We start from the raw sequence: 24,166 nt of genomic DNA on the forward strand, positions 1-24,166 counted from the left end.
GGCGCGCGTTGGTGGCGTCACGAGCGGCCGGGCGAATGGCGCGTCAGAGCGGGCGCGCGGCGGGGACACGCATGCGCGGGGCGGCTGGTCCGCGACGGAGGGGGTCCGTTAGCGGCGGTTCCGCCTCGGCCCAGTCCGGTTCGGCCCGGCCATGTCCAAGCGGCTGCGGAGCAGCGAGGTCTGCGCGGACTGTAGCGCCCCAGGTACGGCCCCGCTGCCTCTGGGCATGTGCAGAGAGCCGCGGGGGGGGGGCGGGGGGCAGAGGGCGCGCAGCAGAGACTGGAAGCAGCCGGGCAGCAGCCCCCCCAGCGGAGCACCGCCCCCTGCCCTTCTCCCGCCCGGGAGACCGTGGGTCCCTCCGACCCGGCCCACGAGCGCCGCCTGCTGAGCCGCGACCAGGTTTTAACAGGGGTCAAGCGGGACACCATTGCCCCGGGGCGGGGGGGGGGGGTTCTTGATTAAAAATTTGGTCTATATGGAGCAGCTAAAATTTTCATAGAATGCAAAACTAGAATTGTAATATATATTTTTTACTTGCAACATAAGTACAATTTGCCAGGTGCCCCCAGATGTCCCTCCAGAACTGGGACAAACTGTTCAGCTTAAGCTCAGAGCTGGGGGCGGGACGGGGGTCTGCTTTAGGCGGCTGAGAGGCCCCGGAGCCCTGAGGCCCAGCTCCCAGCAGCATTCCCCCACGACCCGCTGGAGGCAGCGGCCTACCCCCGGGAGGAAAAGCCAAGCCGCTAAATGGCCCCCCTCCGAGGCAGAAGAGCAAGAGCTGGGGGGATGGGGGAGCTCTCAGAATCACCTAAAGGGACCTTTCGAGGGCCCTGAGTCGCGCTGCCCGCTAAAAAGCAAGCTTTTGCGGTTCAAAGGAACCGTGGCCCAAGCAGCCTCGTAGTCCTTGGTCTCCCATAGAGAGGTGGCGTTTCTGAGGAATCCTCATCGCCCATCCCATTGATGGATGAGCTCTGTGGCATTTGGTGCTGGCAACCATTTGTCCTGTCAGGCTAGCAACAGAGGAGTTTCCTGGGTGTGCAAAGGACTTGGCAGATCATTTTTCTCTACGCTTTTCAAGTAACGAGGCCCCTGCTGCCGGCGTTCTCATAGCAAAACACCGCCTTCCTCCCCTGCTTCCTGTAAAGGGGCCTTGCATCTTGATAGCCAACTTCCTGTATTGCCCCATTTCACCAAGGCCCCAGCCTGTGACCAAAGACCAACCAAGGCCTTGATACTTTTCACACTTCCTGTTTTTGCAGCCCTCGTGGGCTCCTGTGAGGACCTGCCCTTCCTTGCGAACGATATGGGTCCAGCTCTTTTTCTTGCTTGCTTACTGATGCACAAACCGTTTTTTCAGTTTTAAAAATTAGGTTGGGGAAAAAGTTGATTAATGTGAGCGATGGCTCAGCTTGTGTGCTTGTTGCTTCCTGTTGCCCAGCAGCACCCTGGGTGAAGAAGAATGGGTGACTCCAGTCCTCCGAGCAGCTCTGACTGACTTCCTGCCCCTTCTGCGTGGCTCTTGTGTTCTCTTCCAGACCCGTGCTGGGCATCTATAAACAGGGGGGTCTTGATCTGCGATGAGTGCTGCAGTGTCCACCGGAGCCTGGGCCGCCACATCTCCCAGGTCAAGCACCTCAGGCATACGCCGTGGCCTCCGACACTGTTGCAGGTAAGCAGCAGCCCGGCTGTCCTGCCTTGCAATTGCCTGCAGAAGTGAGTGGGCTCCCTGTGGAAGAGGTGCCTGCCAGGGATGGTTCTGGACCTGTGGAGCAGGGCAGGGGGAGCATTTGCTTACTGCTGGGAGATGGAACTCTCGTGACAGAGGCAGCTAGGCCAGCCACCAGACTGAGTAGGGCTAGGGGCTGGGGAGACCTTGCTGGTTTCCCTGTCCCACACTCCCAACCCTGAGTGTACTTGCTGCGAAGTAAGATCCAGTGGAGGGAGTGGAACCGAAGTGTCTCAGGTCATCCTCTTGGGATTTTTCTCAGGATGAGTTGCTATGAAGCACACCCACCTGTCTGTAAATGGTAATTAGAAGCTTCCTCCTTCCCTCTTGTTCTTGCGGAAGTAGACAAAGCAACATTAACTGGGTTTGCCTGAGGAGGCATCTGCAGTAAAGGGGTTAGCCATGGAATTGGCCCCAGACTTTATGTTTTTATCCAGAAAATTAACCCAGCGGCTTCTCCGTGTAGCCATGGTTTCTGGAGTGTGCAGTGTAGCATCCCCAAGTGGGCCTTGGAGACGATCTTGTGCTTCACCCTGGGAAGCTATATGGGGAGGAGACCTTTTCAGCCAATTTGGCCATCTGCAGAACAGCTGGAGGGAGGACTGGGCATGGACAGAAGGAGCCAGGACAGAAAATGATCTGAGGCCAAATGGTGCTCCCATGGGGCCAGGGATCGCCAGCCGGTTAATATTGGCTGAGCATCGTGCTCTTTGAGGGGCATAGGCAGAGAGGCGATCCTCAGGTACGCTGGGCCCAGACTGCGTACGGCCTGGAAAGTGATTACCAAGACCTGAAGTCTGCTCCGGAATTCGGCTGGTAGCTAGTGCAGTTGTTGGAGGAGGGGCTGGTTGTGGGTCCTCCAGTGAGAACCTTGGCTGCTGTATTCTGGACCAGTTGTAGCTTCTGGATTAGGGATAGGGGAGGCCTGCGTAGAGTGTGTTACAGAAATGTCCGCTGTGCTGTGATGTTTACCCTGGCCATTTCAGCTTTGTACTTGAATTTGCTATATTTTTTTTAAAAGGAGCCTTCACTCTGACACTTCAAAAGACCAAAGACAAAAAAAAGACCAAGAGCACCCAGACGCTCCTCCGTGGTGGAAATACTCACTGCTAGCCGCCTGGGCCTGTCTTGCAGCTGTTTGGCTGCTTCAGGAGGCCAGCCAGCCGGCCGGCCCAGGCTTGGTGCTCACGGTTTGGGTATCACTTTTTACAGATGGTGGAAACCTTGTACAATAATGGCGCAAACTCCATCTGGGAGCATTCATTGCTGGACCCCGCATCAGTCATGAGTGGAAGGCGCAAAGCGAACCCCCAGGACAAAGTGCAGTAAGTGGCACCCTTAGGGCTTGGTCTGGCATTTCCCCAGGGCCCCAGGGGAGAAGGCACAGCTGTCTTTGCCCAACCGTGACAAGAGCATCAAGAGATGCGTGTGAGTCCAGAGAACCTACCCCCTCTGTTGGCAGTGACTGTGGCAGATAACAATAAAACTGGGAAATCTGCTTTCTTCAGGGAGGGCCCCAAGGTCACCTTCTGCTGATGTGAGCACAGCAGAGAAATTTCAGGAGTGGGGGCTGACTCTCCAGAGCTCTCCTAAGAAGATTGGCCTGCCCTAAGCAAGATTTGGTTGGTTCTTTCCAATCCAGATGTGAATGAGGCTTCCCCCCCTCTGTTGCAACCTACATTTCAGCTCTCCTGCATGGCATCCCTTCTCCTAACCTCAGTGTGCCCTCTCCTCTGCCTCCTCCTTAAGACTCACAGCTTGGGGTGAGGAGGGTCTGTACACGCTGCATCGCCTCTCCCCTTCTGACCCTCTTTGCAGCCCCAACAAAGCAGAGTTCATCCGAGCAAAATATCAGATGTTGGCCTTCGTTCATCGCTTGCCGTGTCGGGATGATGACAGTGTCACTGCCAAAGACCTTAGCAAGGTATGAATCCATCCAAGCAACCTGTGTGGCTCTACCTTGAGCTGAGGCTCTAGCAGTCTCAGCACAGCCTGGCTGTGCCACATGCTGGCCCCCAAATGCTCTGCCCTCTGCTTGGCATCACCAGGCGCCTGCTACACAATCAAGGTTGCTGGTGCTGAACAGGAGGCCAGCTGCCTGCGGGGAGGGAAGGGAAGTGGAGTTTTCTCTGGGTTTTCCTCCTTGTCCCAACTGTGCTCTCTGGCAGTGATGCAAGACTGGCAAGAGTATCGCAACTCTCGTAACTCAGTTTTCATTTTCCACGAGCTCTGAGTTAAGTTCTTGGAGACTCTGCATAAAGAATCCTCTGTCTACGTAGACATTGCAAGCCTTGGCAGGTGTTTAAGCGGCGCTGGAGAGGGCAGGGGGCAGGCTGGCTGGCAGGCAGGTGGCCCTCAAGGTGGCCCTTGTGAATGTGGGGTCCTCAGCAGTGGTGCAGGCGAGGTGACCTTAGAAGCACGGGAAGCAGAGGCCTCACCCTGCCCTGGTCTTGGTTTCAGCAACTGCATTCCAGCGTAAGGACTGGGAACCTGGAGACGTGTCTGCGGCTGCTCTCCCTGGGAGCCCAGGCCAACTTTTTCCACCCGGTAAGAAAATGCCTCTGAGGCGCATAGCCGGAAACTGTTTTAGAGCATGCTGTCCTCCTTTCTGCCTCTGAGAAGCCAACGCATATTGAACATCTTTGTAGGAGAAAGGGAACACCCCGCTCCACGTGGCTGCCAAGACCGGTCAGATTTTACAAGCTGAATTGCTGGCAGTGTACGGGGCTGATCCTGGCACACAAGACTCCGGTGGGAAGACTCCGATTGACTATGCCAAGTGAGCAGCCGGGCCTTTTGGGGCCTTTTCTCTTTCCGCGCAAGGAGGCCATTGCTTCTGCTCTGATGTGGAGTGGGGGGGAGGGTGGCATTTGTGCCAAGCCTCGCAAAGACTGATGGTCTCAGGGCATTACCCTGTGCTTTGAGGGCACGGCTGGATGCGTGATGTAAGAGTGCCAATCAGAGGAAGGCCTGGGAGCCTGGTCTTGGTGCTCAAACCTGGCTTTGTTCTGGCTGAATTCTGACATGGTCTCCTCTGCCTTTGGGCCCGACAGGCAAGGTGGGTACCAGGAACTGGCAGAACGCCTGGTAGAGATCCAGTATGAGCTGACTGACAGGCTGGCCTTCTATCTTTGTGGCCGAAGACCTGGTAAGGGCTACACTGACTTTGGGGCGGGGGCAGGGAGAGCTCTTGACTTGAGCAGGAGGGGGCAGAGATCCCACTGGCTACTTGGGCCTCGGGTCCATTTTCCCCTTCCAGAGTGATTTTTGCTGCTGTATTCTCATCCTTCCACCCCCCATCAGTTGAGACAGACTGACCCCTGCTGCCCTGAGGCTTGTAAATGTGCAAGCAAGGCATGGGAAGAGAAGGGGGGGTTGCTGGTGGGGAGAGATAATTCTGACAGTGCTGGAGCAAAGTGAGTATTTCTGCCTGGCTGGGTGAAGCAAAACTTCCTTTTGGAGTCTGATTGCTACCCTCCCTCCCCTGCAGGGTGTTTCGGTGTAAACGAGAGCCAGTTTGGTGTGGTGGTTAGGAGTGTGGACTTCTAATCTGGCATGCTGGGTTCGATTCTCCCCCACATGCAGCCAGCTGGGTGACCTTGGGCTCGCCACGGCACTGATAAAATTGTTCTGACCGGGCAGTGATATCGGGGCTCTCTCAGCCTCACCCACCCCACAGGGTGTCTGTTGTGGGGAGAGGAATGGAAAGGCGATTGTAAGCCGCTTTGAGCCTCCTTCGGGTAGGGAAAAGCGGCATATAAGAACCAACTCTTCTTCTTCTTCTTCTAAATGCTGCTTGCCTGAACCCAGCCAAGGCATATGGAAGACTGAGGGCTGGGGTCAGGTGTGAGCTTCTCCTGCCCCTAATGCTGCTCCAAACCTTCTGTTTCAGATCACAAAAGTGGGCAGCATTTCATTATACCTCAGATGGCAGACAGGTAAGGTTACTGACAGCACCGAATAATCCGGTTAGTTAATATTTGATACTAGAGTTGTCTGAGGCTGCAGAGCGGATAAGGAAGCAGGGGTTCCGTGATGGCTAGAGAAGGTGCTGCCTTCGGTCCCCCTGCTGTGGTGAACAGCTTGTGGCATTTAGTCTTCTAGGGACCTGCCTGCTGGGAGGGGCAGAGCTACCTGCCTACCGGTAGCTGAGGCAGAGTGTCTTAGGAGATTTAACATGTGATGCATTTCTCCTCTCACTGCTGTGCATTGGGAACGCAGGCGGCTGTAAGTATACCTCTATGCTCATAACAGATTTGCCAGTTTTGTTTGCTTTGTTTAAATACACTTACTCCCTTTCCGCTGTGGCCCTTGTCAGTATTAAGAAAACACAAACTCAAATGGTTCAGCTCAGAAGTGGTGTGTAGCAGCACAAAATCAAAACGCAGCAAGGAGAGCCACTTGGCCGAAGAGATGCCTTCTCACTCATCCCCTGAGAACTGTCAGAGCCACTTTCCAACAATAATCGCGCAACAACCAGGTGCATGAAACAAAAAGCAATTCTTCCCAGCGCCCCCTTTGTTATATTTTTTAAGAGACGATAAAATACAATAAGACTTCTCTTAAGGCACATTTATATTCAACATTTGGGGTGTCAGTCCATAACTATAACATCTTCATTATTAATTTAATCTTTAGTACCCACTTGGCATTAGATGTTTTTGCCACATTTAATAAAATGATATCATGTTACATTTAAAATGTCTTCTGCTTCTGCATTTCATGTAGAAGAGCTAGGTTGGTGCAGTGATTAAAAGTGGCGACATCTAACCTGGAGAGCACAGTTTGAGCCCCCACTCCCCCACATGCAGCCAGCCATGTGATCTTGGGCTAGTCACAGTCGTTTTAGAACTGTTCTTGTAGAGCAGTTTTCTCAGAGCTCTCAGCTGCACCTACCTCACAGGGTGTCTGTTGTGGGGAGAGGAAGGAAAGGCGATTGCAAACTGCTTGTCATGGTCCTGGTCTGCAGTTTGTCCGCAGAGTGTCCCGTCTCGGGGATCTCCGGCATGGGGGTGAGAACAAGTTAATTCACCCCCTGCAGGGCCTGGTCCCTGCAAATTCTGCCCTTGTTTCTGCCACAGCCCTATAAACAAGACTTCCCTTGGTTTCCCGTGATAGTCGGTGCTCTGCAGTGCTGGGCTAAGACTCTTTCCATGGGTCCTGACGTGCCTGTAGCTTGGGGCCCGGGTCGCGGTGCCACCGGTGTTCCCCTCGTCCGTTGTCGAGGTGGTGCTCTGCTGTGGAGCCCGCTCTGCTCACTTTGGGTGTTTTGCCGTTCATTGAAAGAGTGTGGTTCCTCCCCCCCCCCCCCGCCCTGGAATGTCCCCTCGGCGGTGGAGGATGGAGGGGAGCACAGGCAGAAGTGAGGTCTCTGGCCCGAAGCACTGCTCCTCGCGAGACAGCCCATGTGCCCTGTGTGTCGACTGATCGCTGCTTGTTTTCATAGCAGTTTAGATTTGTCTGAACTCGCCAAGGCAGCCAAGAAGAAGCTTCAGTCGGTAAGTGACGCTTAACCTGCGAGGCCCTTGGTCAGCTGGGGAGGGGAGGGGGACTCAAGCCTCGCCTGGAAATGGCGAGGGCTAAAGGGGGGAGCAGAGCCGCCTGGGCCAAGCGTCTCATCCGAACTCTGAAGTCGGCTTGCGCATTCAGTTCTACCGAGCCCCGAAAAAGAATGCAGAGCAGACAGCTATGGGTTGAGCCTCTCAAATGGAAGCCAACTTTTGCCAACTTTTCTTCGGAGGTATTCAGCTATACTGATCCCATTCTGTAAAAGAAAGCAAAGCAGCCACAGAAATGGCTGGCTTCCTTTGCCCCTCCCTTCCTGGTTCATCTCCTGTCATGCGCTCGGCTTGTGCAGTCTGCTCTCCTCCGGCCCTTTGGGCAGTTCAGCAGTCCAGCTGGCTTCCCATAGGAGCCCCCCGGGAACATGGTTTGGTCCCCATCCAGGGGAGCCGCTTCATGGGACTCTTTTCTCCTCTCACTTCAGCTGAGCAACCACTTGTTCGAGGAGCTTGCCATGGATGTCTACGACGAGGTGGACAGGCGGGAGACGGACGCAGGTAACTTCCCACTGCTCGTGGCGGTGCGGGATTGTCATGAAGTCCTGGTGAGGGCTGAATGGCATCCCATGTGCCAGGCCACTAAGGAATATGGGGCACCTGGTGTGGAACCCCAGAATTTCAGAGAAGAAGCTCATGACCCTTAAAAACACAGATGTTGCTGAAAATGTCAGCCTTGCATATGTCAGACGTGGCCAAACTGTGGCTCTCCACATGTCCATGGGCTACAATTCCCAGGAGCGCCAGGGGCTCATGGGAAGTGTAGTCCATGGACATCTGGAGAGCCACAGTTTTGGCCAGCCCTGGACTATGATCTCTCCCCTGTGCTATAGAACTATAGAACTGCAGCTTTAAGTTTGTCACTCTCCAGTTCCCTTCCTGCTGCCCCAGATGGCCAGGAAGTGCGGACAGGCATGGTGTTGAAGGGGGCAAGCAGCTCTGCGTATTGAGTAGGATTCCACGCGGGACTGCTGTTTTAGTAGGATTCCACGCGGGGCAGCTGTGTGTGCATTGCAACCTGTGGTCCTGCCTCTCGGTTTTGTCTCAGAATGAAAGCCACTTCCTAGCTCCCTTGTCAAGGTAGTTTTGCTTGGCAAATGGAGCAAAGGCCTAGCGTAAGGCAGGTTTCAGCCCTCAAACCTGTCCATGGGGCTAGAGCATGAAGTAATAATGAGGAATAGATGCCTCTGAGCACATGCAGAGTGTCTTGCTCTCTCTCCCGTGACCCCGTTGCCTTGGGCTGGGTGTCAGAGTTGTTGGTCTGCCGGCGGGGACCAGCTTTCAGCCTCAGCAGCCATTGCCTCTTGGAAGTGAAGCGTAGCCAACACTGTCTGTCTGTCTGTCCTCCCCCCCCCCCCAACAGTTTGGCTGGCTACTCAGAATCACAGCACACTGGTCACAGAGACGACGGTGGTTCCCTTTCTCCCTGTGAACCCAGAATATTCCTCAACAAGGAACCAGGTATGTTACGCTGTGATTCCCCCCCCCCCCCCCCCAGGTCTGATCCTCCAGACTGAATGTACATGTGTGTGTGTCTTTCCCCCAGTGAGCCTTCTCTGTCCTGGCCCCCTCTGGGTGGATTGGGCTCCCAGATGAGATCGGGGAACAAAAACAGTTCCGCAGGGCCTGCAAAAGGGAGCTCTTCCATCAGGCATTCGCTTGAGGTCGACTGAAGCCAAACAACATCAGCTAGGCCCCCGAACCTCCCTACCTTGCTCCCATAAGCTGACCAACGTGGGTCTGTTAGATTGTTTCTCTGTTTGTCGCTATTATTACTAGTGTCACCTTTCTTGATATAGTCACAGGGTTCAATGTCCTGTGCTTTGTTTTCGTTCTGTGTGAACCGTCCTGAGCCTATGGGGAGGGTGGCATCATCAGATGTAATACACAAATAGATGCCCTAGGTCTCTGACCACCTTGGATTTCCACCTCCTAGGTTGGTGTAGTGATTAAGAGTGGTGAGCCGGGTTTGATTCCCCACTCCTCCTCCCCTACATGCAGCCAGCTGGTTGACCTTGGGCTAGTCACAGCACTGATAGAGCTGTTCTCACAGAGCAGTCTCTCGGAGATCTCTCTGCCCCACCTAGCTCACCGGGTGCCTGGCTTCTTTCTTTCAGGGGAGGCAGAAGCTGGCCCGCTTCAATGCCCATGAGTTTGCCACCCTTGTCATTGACATCCTCGGAGATGCCAAGCGGAGGCAGCAGGGGAACCCTGTCCCGAGTTCCAAAGGTGAGTCCTGCTGGGATTGCTGGCAGGGCCTGAGCTGGCTCCCTTCCTGCCAGCCATCACTGTGTTCATCCTGCCTAGAATGCAGCAGTGCCTCAGCCCAGGCCTCGGAGTCCACACCGGGCAGATGAGATGAGATGAGATGGGGAAGGCGCTGGGGATCGGAGCGGAGCAGCTGGCAAGGAGAGCCCCGCAGTGAGGGTGGCAGTGCAGTAGAGGGATCCCGGGGGGGGGGGCGGGACTGTGGCCTGCCCCCAAATCTAATTCTGCTTCCCCAGCCATGTGGAGCCCTTGGCGCACTGACCACTGTTTCAAACCATGATGTGCGTAGTCATCCCAGAATGTGTCTGTCTGCTATCCCCCAGAAAGATGAGATGAAAGTTGCAGAGTGAGAAGCCGCAAAGAGGACATGGGATCCTGGTAGCAGGAGGTGCATGAGCTGGCTGGCACCTGGTCAGGCAGTGCAGGGGGCGGGGGGAAGCTTGTTTTCCATTTGCTTCCAGCTGCCAGGGGGGCAGGGGGGGCCCTGCCTCCTGCTGTTCTCCTGTTTGCCGTCTCTTGAGATTTCTGGAGCTGCAGTTTGGGGCCTTTTGTCTTTTTCAGAGAACGTTGAACTCATCCTGAAGTCGATCAGCAACCAGCACAGTACGGAGAGTCAGGAGAACGACCAGCCCGACTACGACAGCGTGGCCTCCGACGAGGAGGTGGATCCCGGAATGAGCGTGGCCAAGACGGCCCGCCAAAAGGTAGCCCCCCGTCCTTGCCCAGGCGGCCAGCGGCAGAGTGGGCTGCCAAGGGCTGTGGGGGAGGGAGGGGGGGAGGGAGCTTGCAGCTGGCCTGCCTTCTGAGCCATGCTCTCTCAGTTGTCAAGGGTGGCCTTGCCTGCCTTTGGTGGCCAGCGGGGCTCCCTGCCCGGCAGTCAGGGTCAGGCAAAGCTGCAAAGGTAGCTGGCCTCCCCAGCCCAGCCCAGCCCCCTTGCTGGATGGCTTCCCTCGGGCCAATCTCTTTCTCGTGGGAAGGGCTGTGGCTCAATGGTAGGGCGTCTGCCTCGTGTGCAGAAGCTCCCCGGTTCAGTCCTCGGCATTCCCAGTTGGAAAAAGGGCCCGGTATTAGCTCACCCAGAAGACCTCTAGCAGAGGCCCGGGAGAACCGCTGCCGGTGTGAGCAGGCAGTGCTGATCTGGACGGGCCAGGGGTCCGTTTCGGTGCCCTGTGTTGAGCATCCCCTGGCTTTCGCCCCGCCCAAGACCCCCCTGTGTGAACTGGCGGGAATAATATCAAGCAGGGTAAAACTGTTGCGGCCATAGCCCTCTGGCAGGCTCCCTGCAGGAAAGGAGACAGGCCTGGTCTTTGTACCCTCTTTCTCCCACTGCCTCACCTCGCTTTACGGGGCCAGCACAGGAAGAAGTGCCCTGCTCCCGGGGGCTCAGTGTTCCAGTTGATCTACAGACTCTGTGGCCCTGTGGGGGCTGCGGGGGGGGGGAGGAGGCACTTCTGGCTGGGCCCCAAAGAGCCTTTGTAGTTCTGCTGTGGTTGCAGGCCTTGGGCTTATCTGGGCCTGCAGCTTTTCCGAGTATCACACAGGCCTCTGCTCGGGCCGCTGTGCCTTCTGGCCTTGGTGGTGCTTCCTCGGAGGGTGAAGCGGGGCCTCGCTGTCCTCTTCGTTTGCCAGAGCCTGGACTCGGACTTGTCTGACGGACCGGTCACAGCGCAGGAATACTTGCAGGTGAAAAATGCCCTGGTGGCTTCGGAGGCGAAAATCCAGCAGTTACTGAAGGTGAACGTCAACTTGAGCGATGAGCTGAGGATCATGCAGAAGAAGGTAGCCGGGAGAGGAGAGGGGAGGTGGAGCGCGCGGCGGAGCATGACCTGATTCAGTCTCACGCGGGGAAAAGTGGGGCCACTGGGAGAGAAGCAAAAGCCCCGGGGCTCTGGGAAGGCAGGTCTGCGGACCAACCAGGCAGATCTCTCCCCCAGGGGCCTCTCCTGCTCGGCTGCTCTGTCTTCCTCCACGGAGGCCCCCCACGAGCCACTCCTGACCCCCCCGACCTGGGCCTTCCCTGCAAAACGAGTCCTCCCTGCCGAGAGGCCAGACAGCTGCAGGCCGTCCCACCGGTGCGCGGGAGAGTCCCTCAGTGCCCCCCCCCACCCCCACCCCCAGTCCCGGTCCCAGTCCCTTCTGTGCCACGAACAAGCCTTGGACAAGCCCGTGCCTCCCTCTCAGTCACCCTTTGCAGAGCAGGAAAAACAATGCTGCCTTTCTTCCTTTGCTTTTTTGGTTTTCCTTTTCTGTTTTGCTTTCCCATAAAACACAGAAGGCAAGTGCAAAAGAAAAGAGGCCGGCCAGGAGCAGTTTGGACCCGAGGTGCGGCACCCTCGGTGGCTCTCCCGTGAGGGCAGCTGTAAAAAGCCTGGTGACCGCAGGGCCCTGTGCGTGGCATGGCTGAGTCACGGCTGCCACCGTGGCTTCATGTGCGTGGCTCAGGAGGCAGGCAACACCCACACATGCTCCACACTGACACGTGGCTCACAGCCAGTCTGTGCTGCCCTTTCCCAGTATCCTCCTGAGTGTCTGAAAAGTCAGAAGGTGGTGCAGCCAGGAGTTGTTAGGGAAAGAAAGAAGCCCTCCCCCCACCTACCCTGGGATCCTGTGGGAGAGATCTGCAGAACTGCTCCCCTGAGGCTGGTGTCGTCCTGCTCTGCAGGGAGCCTTCCCGTGGGGCAGGCAGGAGTTCTTAGCTGGGAAGCTCCCACTCTCAGTGAAGAAGATCTGTGGGGCCCAGTCCCTAGAGAGCTGGGGTCCCCAACTTTTCTGAGTCAGGGGGAGTTTGGACACAGTGCTGGGTGAACCACAAGATGGCTGCCATGGGAGGGAGAGCCCATCACCGGACGCATGCGGGGGGAGGGGGGCACACATAACTCTAATTGTAACTCTTCAACATGTCTTTTGGAATTGAGCCTATGGCTTTTTAAACTATCTGCGCAGCCAATCAGAACCCTTGCTGAGCAGCCCCTGGCCGAGGCTGCTTCCTGGACACACTTGGGAAGCCCCAGGGTGCCCACGGGGACTGTGTTGAGGGCCCCTGCTACAGAGGGATCTGGAAGGACACTCGGGGGGGGGGGGGGACTAGGCCCGCGGCCTTCCGTAAAGCCATAGCCCAAGACCTTGTGCTGTTCTTCCCTTCAAGATGAAGCAGTTGTGTGTTTTGCGTTTTGCTTGGTGGGTCTTTCAGACATCCTTAGTGATGTGGGGTTGTCAGGGTGGGCAACGTCCTCAGCTTCTAACTTGTGAGCTGAGCTAAAGGGCACCTGGAAGGAGGCTGCATGCGGCAGACGTGCCTGTCTGCCGTCCCCTTTGCTTCCTTGAGGCCATCGCAGGAAATCTCCTTGGGCTCGGCTCCCCTGGGCGCTGCCCGGGCCCCCTTCCGCTCTCCCGCTTGGCAGTCACCTTCCTCCTGTGTCTCCCGGGCTGTTTCTGTCAGGGCGCGTTCCCTCCCTCCCGCCCCCTGAGTCTGCGGTCGATGTCCATGCAGGAGCTGCTCTCCGGGGCTGAGGTCACGCACGGGGCTGGCCCCGGAGCCGTGCAGCACAGATGGCTCACCTGTCCACAGGTGCGTCCGGGAATGGGCTTGAGCGCCGCTCCTGCCGAAGGAACTTGGAAACTGGGCTCTTGAAGCTCCAGATCCGAGAAGGCAGCCTGTCCTGAGCAAAAGGAAAGTCATGTGGATTTTCAAAAAGATTCCCGCTAGCTGATGTCCTTAAGAGGGATGCCTGCCTCGGTGGGTGCCCCTGAGCCCGCCGTGTGCTGATGCCCGCTGGCCGCGAGGGTGACCCAGAGCCCCACTCGGATGAAACGTTTTGTTCCAGCTGCAGAGCTTGCAGAGCGAGAACTCGACCCTCCGAAGGCAGGCCACCTCCAGCGCCTCCCAGACGCACTCCGGCCCCGAAGGTGCAGACCCCGGCAGCCACTCCTTGAAGCGCCGGCCCTCTGCCCGCGGGAGCAGGCCCATATCGATGTATGAGACGGGATCCGGCCAGAAGCCCTACCTGCCCCTGGCCGAAGTCTCGTACCCCGAAGAGCACGCTGCGTCACGGCTGCACCCTTTCCCTCCCCATGTAAGTAGAATGGGCACCCTGGGGCTCCTCTCCCCGCCCCATCCCAGCATCTCTTGTCTGAAGGGCCAATGTGGAACGTGGGCAGCTGCCCCCTGGGCCAGTCCCTCCCGCACAGCTGGTTTCCATGCCCTCTCACCCCGCCCGCCTGCCAGAGCTGGGGCCCTCCAGGGTGCTTTGCCGTGTCCCCCTCCTTTCTTGTTTTAACTGGGATGTATTTGAAGCACCTGAGAAATGTGGGGGGAAGGGGGCGTAGCGCCCAAGGTAGGAGAAGGAGACACATTCAGCCTGTTGCCCAAAGGTTTTGGCGGGTAAGGCCCGAGAGTGCCAGGCAGCCTAGAAAGGGAGCTCCGGCAGAACTGCCCACAGTGGGCTGGGGAGCTCCTGGAGGGAGCTGCTTTGCAGGGTGGACTGTACGGCCTCCCTCCCAACCCTCCCCCCTCCAGCTCCACGGCAGCCTGGAAGAAGAAGAGCAGCTGAGATTCCTGATGGACACGGAGGCTCTCCAGCCTTGCCCCAGGGCCTGCTCCAAATCGGGGTCCATCGGGGTCAACTGCTCTGTTTCCAAGCAGGCCTGGGGGGGGGGCATGGGGGATTTCCCCCCTCTCCTGCCATCCCAGAGATGGATTAGAGCCCAGACTTGGCCTGGTGTCCTTAGCATCATTCCACCCCATCCCAGCACCCTCTGCATTGTTTTGCTTGGACAGTTTTCTGTTTTCCACTGCCTGTCCTCTGCCTCCTGTTATGTTGTTGCCAGATGTCCTGTGCTGTCTGGTGAAATTGTCATCTGTAAGCTGCCTTGAGCCTCTGTGAGAAAGGCAGGATATAAACTAAGGGAATAAATAAAATAAGAACTTGGCTGAAGAGTCACTTGCTGTGGGGTCGATCTCCAGAAAACAAAAGGCGGGCAAACATGGGGCGATTCTGGCCAGTTCCTGAAGTCCGTACAGAGTGGAGGAGCACCAAGCCCAAAAGAGTCGCTCCTTAGAGACCAGCCGGGCTTTTGAGCCACGAGCTTTCTGGAGTCAGAACTCTCTGCACCTTGGAAACTCACACCCCTGCTGATCTCTCCAGTGCAACTTGACTCCAGTCTAGTTCTGCTGCTGCCCAGCTGGGTGGAGCCTCTGAAACTAGCCTCAAAACCAGTGCAGCTGACAAGTCTCGTAGAGGCGCGGCAAAGCCACAAGCAGTAGCCGCTGGAAGGGTCGGAACAGGGCGGGGCGGGGCGGAGGAGGCTGTGTCCGTGTGGGCAGTGCTTACATTTCCACCCTCCGCCTCCAGAGTGTGGGGACAGGACGGTGAGCAGCAAGGGGAGGAGTCTGGCTCTGTGCCACTGTGAGTGGGCTGGCCTGGCCTGCTGGCTGCCCCTGGAGCCATGCCCCAAGGTGCTGCTGGGGTTGCCCGAAGTCTCCCCTGCATCAGTCCTCGCCCTAGCCCTCCTGCGACCTCGTGGGGGTCCTCCAGTGGTCCTAGCCGGGCTCCATGCATGTTGTGCCTCTGGCCCTGGGTCTTGAGCGTGGTGGGTCCGTGTGTGTTTTTCCCGAGTGTCTTTCTCTCTCCCTTGTTTTTAGATTGGGAGGAGTGGGTTGGAGACCACCACCTCTTCATCCATGCCCTCCTTCCCCTCCATGCTTTCCTGGTCAAGGGATGAAAGCACACAAAGGGTTAAGTACTCCTTCCCCAGAGCGGACAGCTGCCCTCTGGTGGTCTCCCCCCCCCACAGACCCATTGCATGGGGCTGCCCCTCTGCTCGTTCATTCTTTCTTTCGGCACCACAAGGGTTGCTTCACTCCTTCTTCCCCCTCGCGCCTCCACCCGCAGGGCCCACCTCCTCCTCCTCTCCCGCTGCCTCTCGGCCACTTGGCTGGCCAAGCACTCTCGGGACTGACCCTGGCTCCTGGCTGGCACCCAGGGGCTTTGGGAGGCTTTCATGCTGGCGGCTGCACTTGGGGGTCGGGGCAGAGAGGGCCGGGCAGGAGAAGTGACATCCTTGGGTTATGCCCACTGGAGCCACGGAACTTCCTGCCACAGGGGCTGACGCGCCCTCCCCCTCCTCCTCCTCCTCCCCGTGAGCGTGGGGAGCCTGTCTTTTAATGGCCCCACTGACTCCTTTCAGAGCTCTCCCACTGGCTGAGAGGAAGGCCCCAGGCAGGGTGGGACTCTCTTCCCTCCCACAGAGGGCAGTTCTGAGCTCTTGCCTCCAGCGGGCGTGGTGGGGGCGGAATCTCACTCTGCCTCCCTTTCTCTCATTTCCCTTCCAGGCCTCCAAACTGGAAAAGCAGAGCAGCGTGCCTGAGGGAGACTACGACAACACTGTCCCCGGGCTGGATCTGGACGAGACGGGGTGTGTATCTCGGCCCTGCCTCCCTGCGCCGGCCCCTCGTGCGTTTGCCCTGCCAAAGGCCATTCCGGGTTAAGGGCAGTGGATGGGAAACAGGCAGCCGGGGTGGAGAGGGCGCGCTTGTAAGCAGGAATTGGGCATGTTTCTCCGGCTGGTCTGAACAAACACCAGATGGTGCTGAAAGAAGGGAAGGCAGGTGAATGTATGCAGGGACCAAGCAGTCTGCAGAATGTGATCCACAGTGACCCACCCCCATTCATCCACCGGTCTTCGGCTACTGGCACAGTGTGCGGTTCCAGGGCGGCTAGCCGGAAGTGGCAGTCACGGGCCAGGGAGGGCCCTTTGGGCAGGGGCTGCTGAGGGTCCCCAGGGTGACCCAAGTGCCACACCCCCTGAAGTAAGAACGCAGCCATTGTTCTCACCTGGAGCATGAGCCAAAATGTCCCCTGGACTCTCCTGGGCTAAAGATGTGCCATGTCTCCCCTGCCCCCAAGTAAGGAGAGAGAAGAGATTTTTCTGCACACTTAGGAGACTTCTTCCCCCTCCCCCTGGATTGCAGGAAAATATAAAAGGAATCTTAAAAGCGTATTTAAAAACGCACATAAACAAATGGCTCTTGCAGCGTTGTGTTGGGGTAGCCCAGCAACTGCTGTACACCGTGCCGTCGAGGAGGAGGAGGAGGAGGAGGAGGGGGGGGCACAAGTCCCTCCCGGCCCCTCCAGCAGCACAGCGGGGTGTATCTTCCGCAGATCCTCCCGGAAGGCTCGGCAGCGCAGCGCCCTCTGGCAGGGGGAAGGGCCCCTCCCCACGAGCAAGGACCCCGACGCCAGCGGCAGCCTGCCGAGCACAGAGGACGTCATTCGGAAGACGGAGCAGATCACCAAGAACATCCAGGAGCTCCTCCGTGCGGCTCAGGAGAACAAGCACGACAGGTGAGCGCCGGGAAATGCTGCCCAACCTGGCTCCCTCCAGGCAGGAGTCCGTGCCCCCCTCTCAAGAACTGCTGGAACTTTATCCCCCGGGTGGGGGAGGGGGAGACTGGAGTGCCTCCCTACAGCCTCAGCTGCGGCCCCCGGGGAGTGTTAGTTCCAGCCTCTCCTGCGCAGCCTGGGTCCTCGGCCGTGTCCCTCCCAGTGGGGGAGGGGGGACTGGAGGAGCAGACGTAGCTCTGGGCTGTGGAGGCGGCCTCCTCAGCAGGCTCGTTGTGATGGGCACGGGTGTAGGTTGTGCTTCCCCTGCTCGGCTGCCCATCTCCGCTACATCCTCCCCTTTCTAGCTGCAATGGGCTCTTTTGCCGAAAACACCTCTTTCATTCCCCCCCCCCTTCTTCTCTCATTTTTCTCCTGTGGGCAACCAGGCATCCAGGCCGTGCTAGAGTGCCCAAGCTCAGGCACAGCCTGGGCTGCTTTGGTGCCCTGGTTCCGTGGGCCGAGCGAGCTTCCCTGCAGCCTCTGACCCTCCGGCAGCCCGACCCCACTTCGTGGTACTCTGGCCTCTGTCCCTGCCTTCCAGGCACAGTGTCCTTTCTCTTTCTCTTTCTGGTTGTGCCGTTCCCAGCACAGGGCAATTATGCAAGAAAGGATGCAGGGCCTCCGGGGGTGTTCCACTCCCAGTCGGATTTGGGGACAGGCTGTCACTTCTGCGGGGAGGCACGTTCCCAGCCCCCCTGCTCCTCCTCCTCATGCCTTCCTTTCCCTTGTTCCAGTTGTTCCAACCGAACAGGCCTGCAGCAGCAAGAAGGAGGTGGTCTCCTTGCCTTCTAGCCTCATCACAAAGGCAGTCTTCAGATGGGGCTCATTTGTCACTCTCAGCGATCCTGATCTTCCTCACAGGGATCCCGTTGAGGCTTCAGGGCCAACATATCCCTTCCCAAAGGGATAAAGAGGTTGGGGCAGCCAGGGCAGCCCTAAATCCAGAGGAAGCAGCTTGTGGGGCTGTAAACCCCCCAGGCTTAGTGCTGAGGCACCAGCCAGAAGTTGTCCGAGTTCTCAGCCAGGAGTCTCTAGTAAGGGAAGGGGGGCACTTTCCTCCCCATCCTTCCTTTCTCCTGGCACAGCATCTGTGCCTTTAGTCGGTTGCCTCTCCTTGCCACAAGAGCTCTGTTTTATGTGAGCCAAGCGCCCATGCAACTTTCCTGCATAATCGTCCCCGTCCGTCCGTCCGTCCCCGCACCGCCGTGTGTCTCTGTTCCCTTGTCTCGTGCTCAACACCTTGGCATCTTCTGGATAACTGACTTGCCTGTGGCTTGCTCTTGGGAAAGGGGTGGTGAGGGAGGAGGAGGAGGAGGAGGAGGGCCCTGCCTCTTGCGGGGAGACTAACTCACAAAGGTTGGCTTGATGTGACCCTTGCCAAAATGCTCACAAGCGGCAGCAAGGCCTGAGATGCTGTGCCAGGCTTGGCTCTTGGCTGGGCTGCCTTTTCAGAACTGCCTTCATAGCAGCAACCCCCCTCCCCCCCCCACTGGGAAGTCCTGCCTTTTCCAGCATTGTATTTTTTTAAGAGGTTGAATGTCCACTTTAATGGTGCCTGACGCTTGCTTCCCAACCGTGCTCCTAAGTCCCCTGGTGTTACCCTGGACTGGTAAAGGTAAAGGTATCCCCTGTGCAAGCACCGAGTCACGTCTGACCCTCCAGCGTTTTCATGGCAGACTCAATACGGGGTGGTTTGCCAGTGCCTTCCCCAGTCATTACCGTTTACCCCCCAGCAAGCAAGCTAGGTACTCATTTTACCGACCTCGGAAGGATGGAAGACTGAATCAACCTTGAGCCGGCTGCTGTGATTGAACTCCCAGCCTCATGGACAGAGCTTTCAGACTGCATGTCTGCTGGACTAGACCTTGAGCTATAAACACCATCTTACCAACGCGGCCGTGAAAATAGAAACAGCATTGTCCCCAAATTATGTGGTACAGCTTGGGGGGGGGGTGTCTCTTGCCACACTTAGATGCTCAGCTTTGGGGTGGATGCACTCCAGCATGGAATATGGTGCTTCAGCGTGGCTCAGCAGAGCACACGTCCACCGACTTGACGTCCAGCTCCAAACGGCAAGAACCATCATCGGGTGTCTTGAACCCACTCTGACCTTTTGTCTGCCTCTATTGGGCCACGCTGTTCCCCCACACCTCTGAAGACAAGAGGCTTTTCTTTGTGAAAGTGGAAAGGCCCTGGAGAACAGAGGCGTGGCTCATGCAGGCGTATTCAGACTCAAGTCCCGGCAAGAAGGTCTGCACAATTCTGCAATCGCAGCATTTCGATCTAGGGAAGGGATAGATGCAAACCTGGGCGCAATCCTTTCCTCCTGAGATCCGTAACCTGATAAATGCTCACGCAGGATCGGTCTTGCCTTGGGGAGTGTGGGGGGCGGCGGTTAGGACAGGAGCAGGCTCTGGCCGTTGGGCACACCTGGCGTTTGGGGCCCGAGAGTGACTGTGCTGCAGCCAGCCAAACTGGCTCCCATCTGTCACGGGAATGTGAATGTCGTGCTTTCCTGGGCGATGTGACAGAGCGCTTTGACCTCTCCCCAGCTGCAACGGAGTGGATTGGAAATTTAGATGTTAGTCATCAGGGGAATTGCCCAATTGGTCTGCAGACCTGCTATACCTACTTGGCTACCTGTTTTATAGTATTGCATATCTTCTTCCTGTGTGGAATTCTTCCATGTGATAATAATAGAGCTTAGGCTTCCCTCAGGGTCCAGCAAGCTGACTCAGAACCAGACTCAGCATCAGCTGCTCGGCTTTTAGGTGCCTTTTGCAATACTCCTCGTCTCGCATTGGCCCTTCTGCCCCAAAGGCTGCTGCGCCCCAAGTTGCCTCACGCCTCTTAAATCTGCTCTAATCTTTCCTTTCTGCAATGAACGGTGATTGAGGAGAAAGGTCCAGCCCACTCAGGAGGGCAACATTGGGAAAGAAAACCTTCAGGGAGTGAACGCCTGCCCTGGCCTTCCCCTTCCACTAAGCCCCCACTCCTCCTCCGCAGCTGGCAAGCTCTCCAGCTTCCTGACAGGCTTGCTTCCTTCTTGGCCAGACTGAAGAGAGTGCTGCTGCATTTCAGACTGCAGACTCCGACTCTCGGGGTCTGGCCCGGCTGCGTGGCGCCTGTCCCTGGTGGGTTTGGTGTGGCCGCAGCAGCCCCAGGCCATGGGTGCGGCTCAGGAGGCGTGTCCCTTTGGCACCCATGCTGAGTGGCACCCCCCTCCCCAAAACAACAAAAACTGGTTTAGTATCCAAACGTTATTTTGGTTCAGATGTACCACCCATAATGAGCCCTGCCTCTTGGATTGGGCCCTCCGTGAACTGGGTCATAGGCTGAATCATGGAATTTCCTCTGAACCTGAAGAGTTCTGTGTGATGCCAAAACTTGCACGGTCACTGTGTCATTTGCAAGAAGCTGCCATTGTTTTGTTTTTGGCCCCTTCCGAAGGGAGGGGTCTTGGGAGAGTAGCTTTGCGACAGGCTTGCCCCCCTCCCCCTCAGCCTTCGGGAGCCTGCTGTCCCCTTTGGGGCTTGGCCTTGCTGCTCTGCCAGCACCCTTGTCTGCCCCTCGTGCACGAATGCCCCACACAGCGGACGGAGGGCCTGGCAGCGTGGGCACCCTTGCTTCAGTGTGTGCAACTAACTTCACCCTTCGCAGTATTTGGGGGAAGGGCGTCTTGTCCTGGTTGGATGACCCTCTTCCTGCTTCTCCTTGCAGCTACATTCCCTGCTCGGAAAGAATCCACGTGGCAGTGACCGACATGGCCGACCTCTTTTCAAAAGTGAGTACTTGGGGGGCGGGATGCCCTGCTTCCCACTTCTATGGGAGAGACGTTTGAGAAAGTGCAGCACAGGCCAGACGGGTGGCAAAGGCCCTTTGGGTGCAGAGGAGGCACCCTCTAAGCAGATGCTTTCTGTGACCCATCATCGCCCCCCCCCCCCCCACTGTTTGGCTGAAATGCTGCAAGCCACTTCAGGGGTGCCTTTGGCTTACCTCCGTTTACCAGGGGGAGGGGGAGTTTAAATGGCTGTTGACCTGACCCATCAAGCTACTAGGTTTAGATGACTGGCAGCCATTTCAGCAGCATAGTTGAATACGTCGGTCAGCTATGCCAGTACACAAAACAGATGATGGAATGTGTTTCGCTTAGAAATACCAAAAAAAAAAAAAAAAACCCTATTAAGATGTATTCTTTCTGGGTTGACCAAGCCAAATGCCACAAGCCACCCATTGGGAATGGATGTGACGCTTCCTGCGTCTCCATGCTGCTCTCCTGTGGCCCTCTGGCTCTCACTGTGAGCAGCAAGTTCCCTGCCTGGTCTTGCACTTGAGCAAAAGCGAGCTAAGGTGGGGAGGGAGGACATCCTGGCCCCTGACGCTGCCACCTCCTCCTCGTCCTCCTCCTCTTGCACCCTCCAGGGCATTCAGTCGAAATAAAAAAGAGAACGGGGGGGGGGGGGGGAGGATGGCGCAGCAGCTGATGGCCTTGTGAAGCTTGAGGGTGTGGAAAGGTGGCGTGAAAAGGTTTTAAATGCGTCCCTTTCCCCCCAGGCTCCTTGAGTGAAATGAGACTGGCTCCTGCGCTGCCTTTCCCCCCTTCTCTTCCTTGCTTCGGCCTAGTTGCGGCCCTCTTTCCCGGCCGGTTCCCACAGTGCCCTGGGCGATCCGTGCGGGGGATGCCGCTTGCTCATCCTGCCACCCAGCCCTGGGAGCCCTGCAGTTCCACCCTCAGTTCAATCCCGCCTACCACCAAGTTCGCAGAAATCCCTCCCGGGCTTCTCAGCTCTCCCAAAACACATTCAAGCCACCCAGTTTGCATGAGGAACGGAGGACGACTCTGCTCCAGCCATATCCAGCGCGGGGCTTTTTGCATGGGGTGTAGCCACGTATCGAGGTGTGCTCCGAAATACCCTTGTCTGCAGGACTTGAAAGTGATCTGGACCCCTGGAAACGTATGGTCCAGGGGCAGTCACCGGCCGCTCTGGGCTGTGCGTTTAGGCTTCCACTGGAGTCCCAGCCTGGCTCTCGTGAAGGGCATCTTTCCCCTCCCACGCAGACACCTGCCCTGTCTCCCTAGAAACCCAAATCGGAGCTGGTGCGGCCCTCCCTGCGCCTGCTGACCGCCAGTGCCTATCGCCTACATTCGGAGTGCAAGAAGACGCTGCCTCCGGAGTCCTGCCCGACGGCCGACATCCAGCTGGTCACCCAGCAGGTGATCCAGTGTGCCTACGACATCGCCAAGGCGGCCAAGCAGCTGGTCACCATCACCACCAAAGAGAGCAGCAGCTGAGGCGGGGGCGGCACCGTCTGATTGCATGGGGCTATTGAAGGTGGTGCATTACCATTTTTAAAGGAACTTCAGTATTATTTTTTGCATGTTTTCTAAAGCATTCTTTCCTCCCAGGATTCATGTAACCCACTGCCTTATTTTGTGCCTGTATTGCCAGTGTAGCAAGAGAGAGAGTGTGTGTTTTCCAAGCCCTGTTTCACACTGCCAGCTCCGGCAAGATTTGGTGAGGGAGGGGGAAGAGCCCCAGTTCCGAACGCAAGGACACACCCCGGAGACGGCCCCGCACACCTGCATACCTCTGGACCACTAAGTGGCTTGTCCCACAGTCTTCGGCCCACCCCTCCAGTCCGCCTCCGTGGCTGCCTACCTTCCATGCAGGAGAAACCTTGGCTGGTTCTCTTTAAAGAGGGGAAGCAGCCAGTCTGGGCCTACCGCTTCTCTCTCTCTCTCTCCCGGGAGACTGAATCGCCTGCAAGGGGCTTTCTGCACTTGGGTCATGAAATCTGCCTGTCTACCGCAAGGAAACCCCTTGTTCCTAAGGTGGCTCATGGGAGAGAGTCCGGCTTCACGGCCGTGTGAACGTCTGGAGGGATCTTTGGCAGAGCAGAGGGCTGGCTGTGCACATGTGAACTGGCCAGGCCTGGAGGGATGTGGGCCTCCGGGCTTTGATAGGTAGCCAGTATGTGCTCCGGTGCTGCTTGTGTGCACGAGGCCTCTAGGAAACGCCAGGGCCCTGACTGGAGTGCCAGTGGGGAGGCCGAGGCCCGCTGGTGGAAAGGGGATTGGCTGCCCGTGGAGACCGTGGGCATGGGAGGGGCATTGCAAAAGGAGCTTTGTCAGTCAGGCCGGGAGGCATCCACCTTGTTGGTGCTGCCTGGCTGGGGAGGGAGGCGGAAACTCCGGGCTGCTTGTGGCTTGATGTTTGGCAGAGGGCCTGGCTAGGGTGGGTGATCCTGGCAAAAGCGTGCCTTTCCCCTTCCCACAAGCACCCCAGTAGTTATGTGGTGCTCAGTGGGGAAACTCCGAATGCCCAGGCAGCAGCTCAGCTGTGGGACTGAATCCCTGGCCAAAGAAAGAGCCCCGAGTCTTCAGTCAGGATCAGCCCAAGACCCTAGAGAGGGGAAGCCCACAAGGCACACATGCTCAGGGCTATAAACCACCAGGGCTGCCTTCCTCCGGGCATGGGAGGGGGTGGCGCAAGGCTCTGCTCCCTTCAGGGAGGCTTCCGGGAAACGCTGTGCACGGATTGGGTCTCCCTCTCCATCAGTCCACCGCTCTGGCTTCCCCCTGGGCGAATGGGGCTTGGTGTGGCTCTGAAGACTCTGGGAGGAGAGAATGCGGGCCAAGAACACCCAAAGAGGGAAACGGGGATGCCGGGATGCCTTCTCTCTCTGCCACAAGCTGTGCTTTCCCCCACGCCGGCTGTGGCTCACTGCAGAGGCTGCTGGGCCCGGGGGAGGACTGTACCGCAACTGCCCAGGCTGTGCCTCTTCCGGACTGCGCTCCCTCTGCAGCTGCACTCAGGATGGGGCTGACTGGCCCTCCGGCCTCTTATAGGAAGCGTCTGGTTGGTTGTGCTGGGGGGAGGGCAAGGGGGCTCCCTGCAATTAGAAGCAGGGTGTGTGTGTGCGTGTGTGGTTTTTAACCTGTTGGTATTTATATTTTTTTAAAAGTGCCATATTGTTGGTTGCTGATGTTACCTTGTAATTAACTACCTTTTTAAAAGTATTGTACTATTTTGGGGTTAAAAGAAAAAAAAATAGGTAGACCCATCCACATCCGTGTTCTGATTTCTTTGGCTCAACTAGCGTTGCCCCTGGCCCACTGGAGCCGTGTCTGGGCTGGGGCTGCGGAGAAAAGTCGAGTGCCGGGATGACCTGGCTGCTGAGCAGCAGGTGGGACCAGCCGTCACCTTCCCTGGTACTCTCTGGAAACAAAG

The 24,166-nt window shown here is 57.4% G+C and overlaps 1 protein-coding gene across 8 annotated transcripts; it reads left to right on the forward strand.

Annotated features, from left to right (window-relative positions):
• Positions 1 to 32: 32 nt before the first annotated feature.
• On the forward strand, positions 33 to 24,005 carry GIT2 (GIT ArfGAP 2). 8 transcript variants are annotated; one of them, XM_077307630.1, is made up of 20 exons: positions 33 to 203; positions 1,536 to 1,669; positions 2,939 to 3,051; positions 3,545 to 3,650; positions 4,187 to 4,273; positions 4,375 to 4,505; positions 4,771 to 4,874; positions 5,619 to 5,664; positions 7,173 to 7,224; positions 7,713 to 7,785; positions 8,648 to 8,745; positions 9,402 to 9,513; positions 10,114 to 10,256; positions 11,236 to 11,331; positions 13,377 to 13,625; positions 15,194 to 15,286; positions 15,884 to 15,966; positions 16,713 to 16,895; positions 20,655 to 20,718; positions 22,015 to 24,005. In XM_077307630.1, the coding sequence occupies exons 1-20, from the start codon at positions 152 to 154 to the stop codon at positions 22,225 to 22,227; spliced, it is 2,232 nt and encodes a 743-aa protein (XP_077163745.1). In that variant the 5' UTR covers positions 33 to 151; the 3' UTR covers positions 22,228 to 24,005. The 8 variants fall into 8 exon arrangements, with proteins under 8 accessions (XP_077163745.1, XP_077163740.1, XP_077163744.1 ...); XM_077307625.1 differs by having other exon boundaries at positions 36 to 203; positions 11,182 to 11,331; XM_077307629.1 differs by having other exon boundaries at positions 36 to 203; positions 11,182 to 11,286.
• The last annotated feature ends 161 nt before the right edge of the window (positions 24,006 to 24,166 follow it).

Source organism: Paroedura picta, chromosome 13 (assembly GCF_049243985.1).
Source record: "Paroedura picta isolate Pp20150507F chromosome 13, Ppicta_v3.0, whole genome shotgun sequence".
NCBI lineage: Eukaryota > Metazoa > Chordata > Lepidosauria > Squamata > Gekkonidae > Paroedura > Paroedura picta.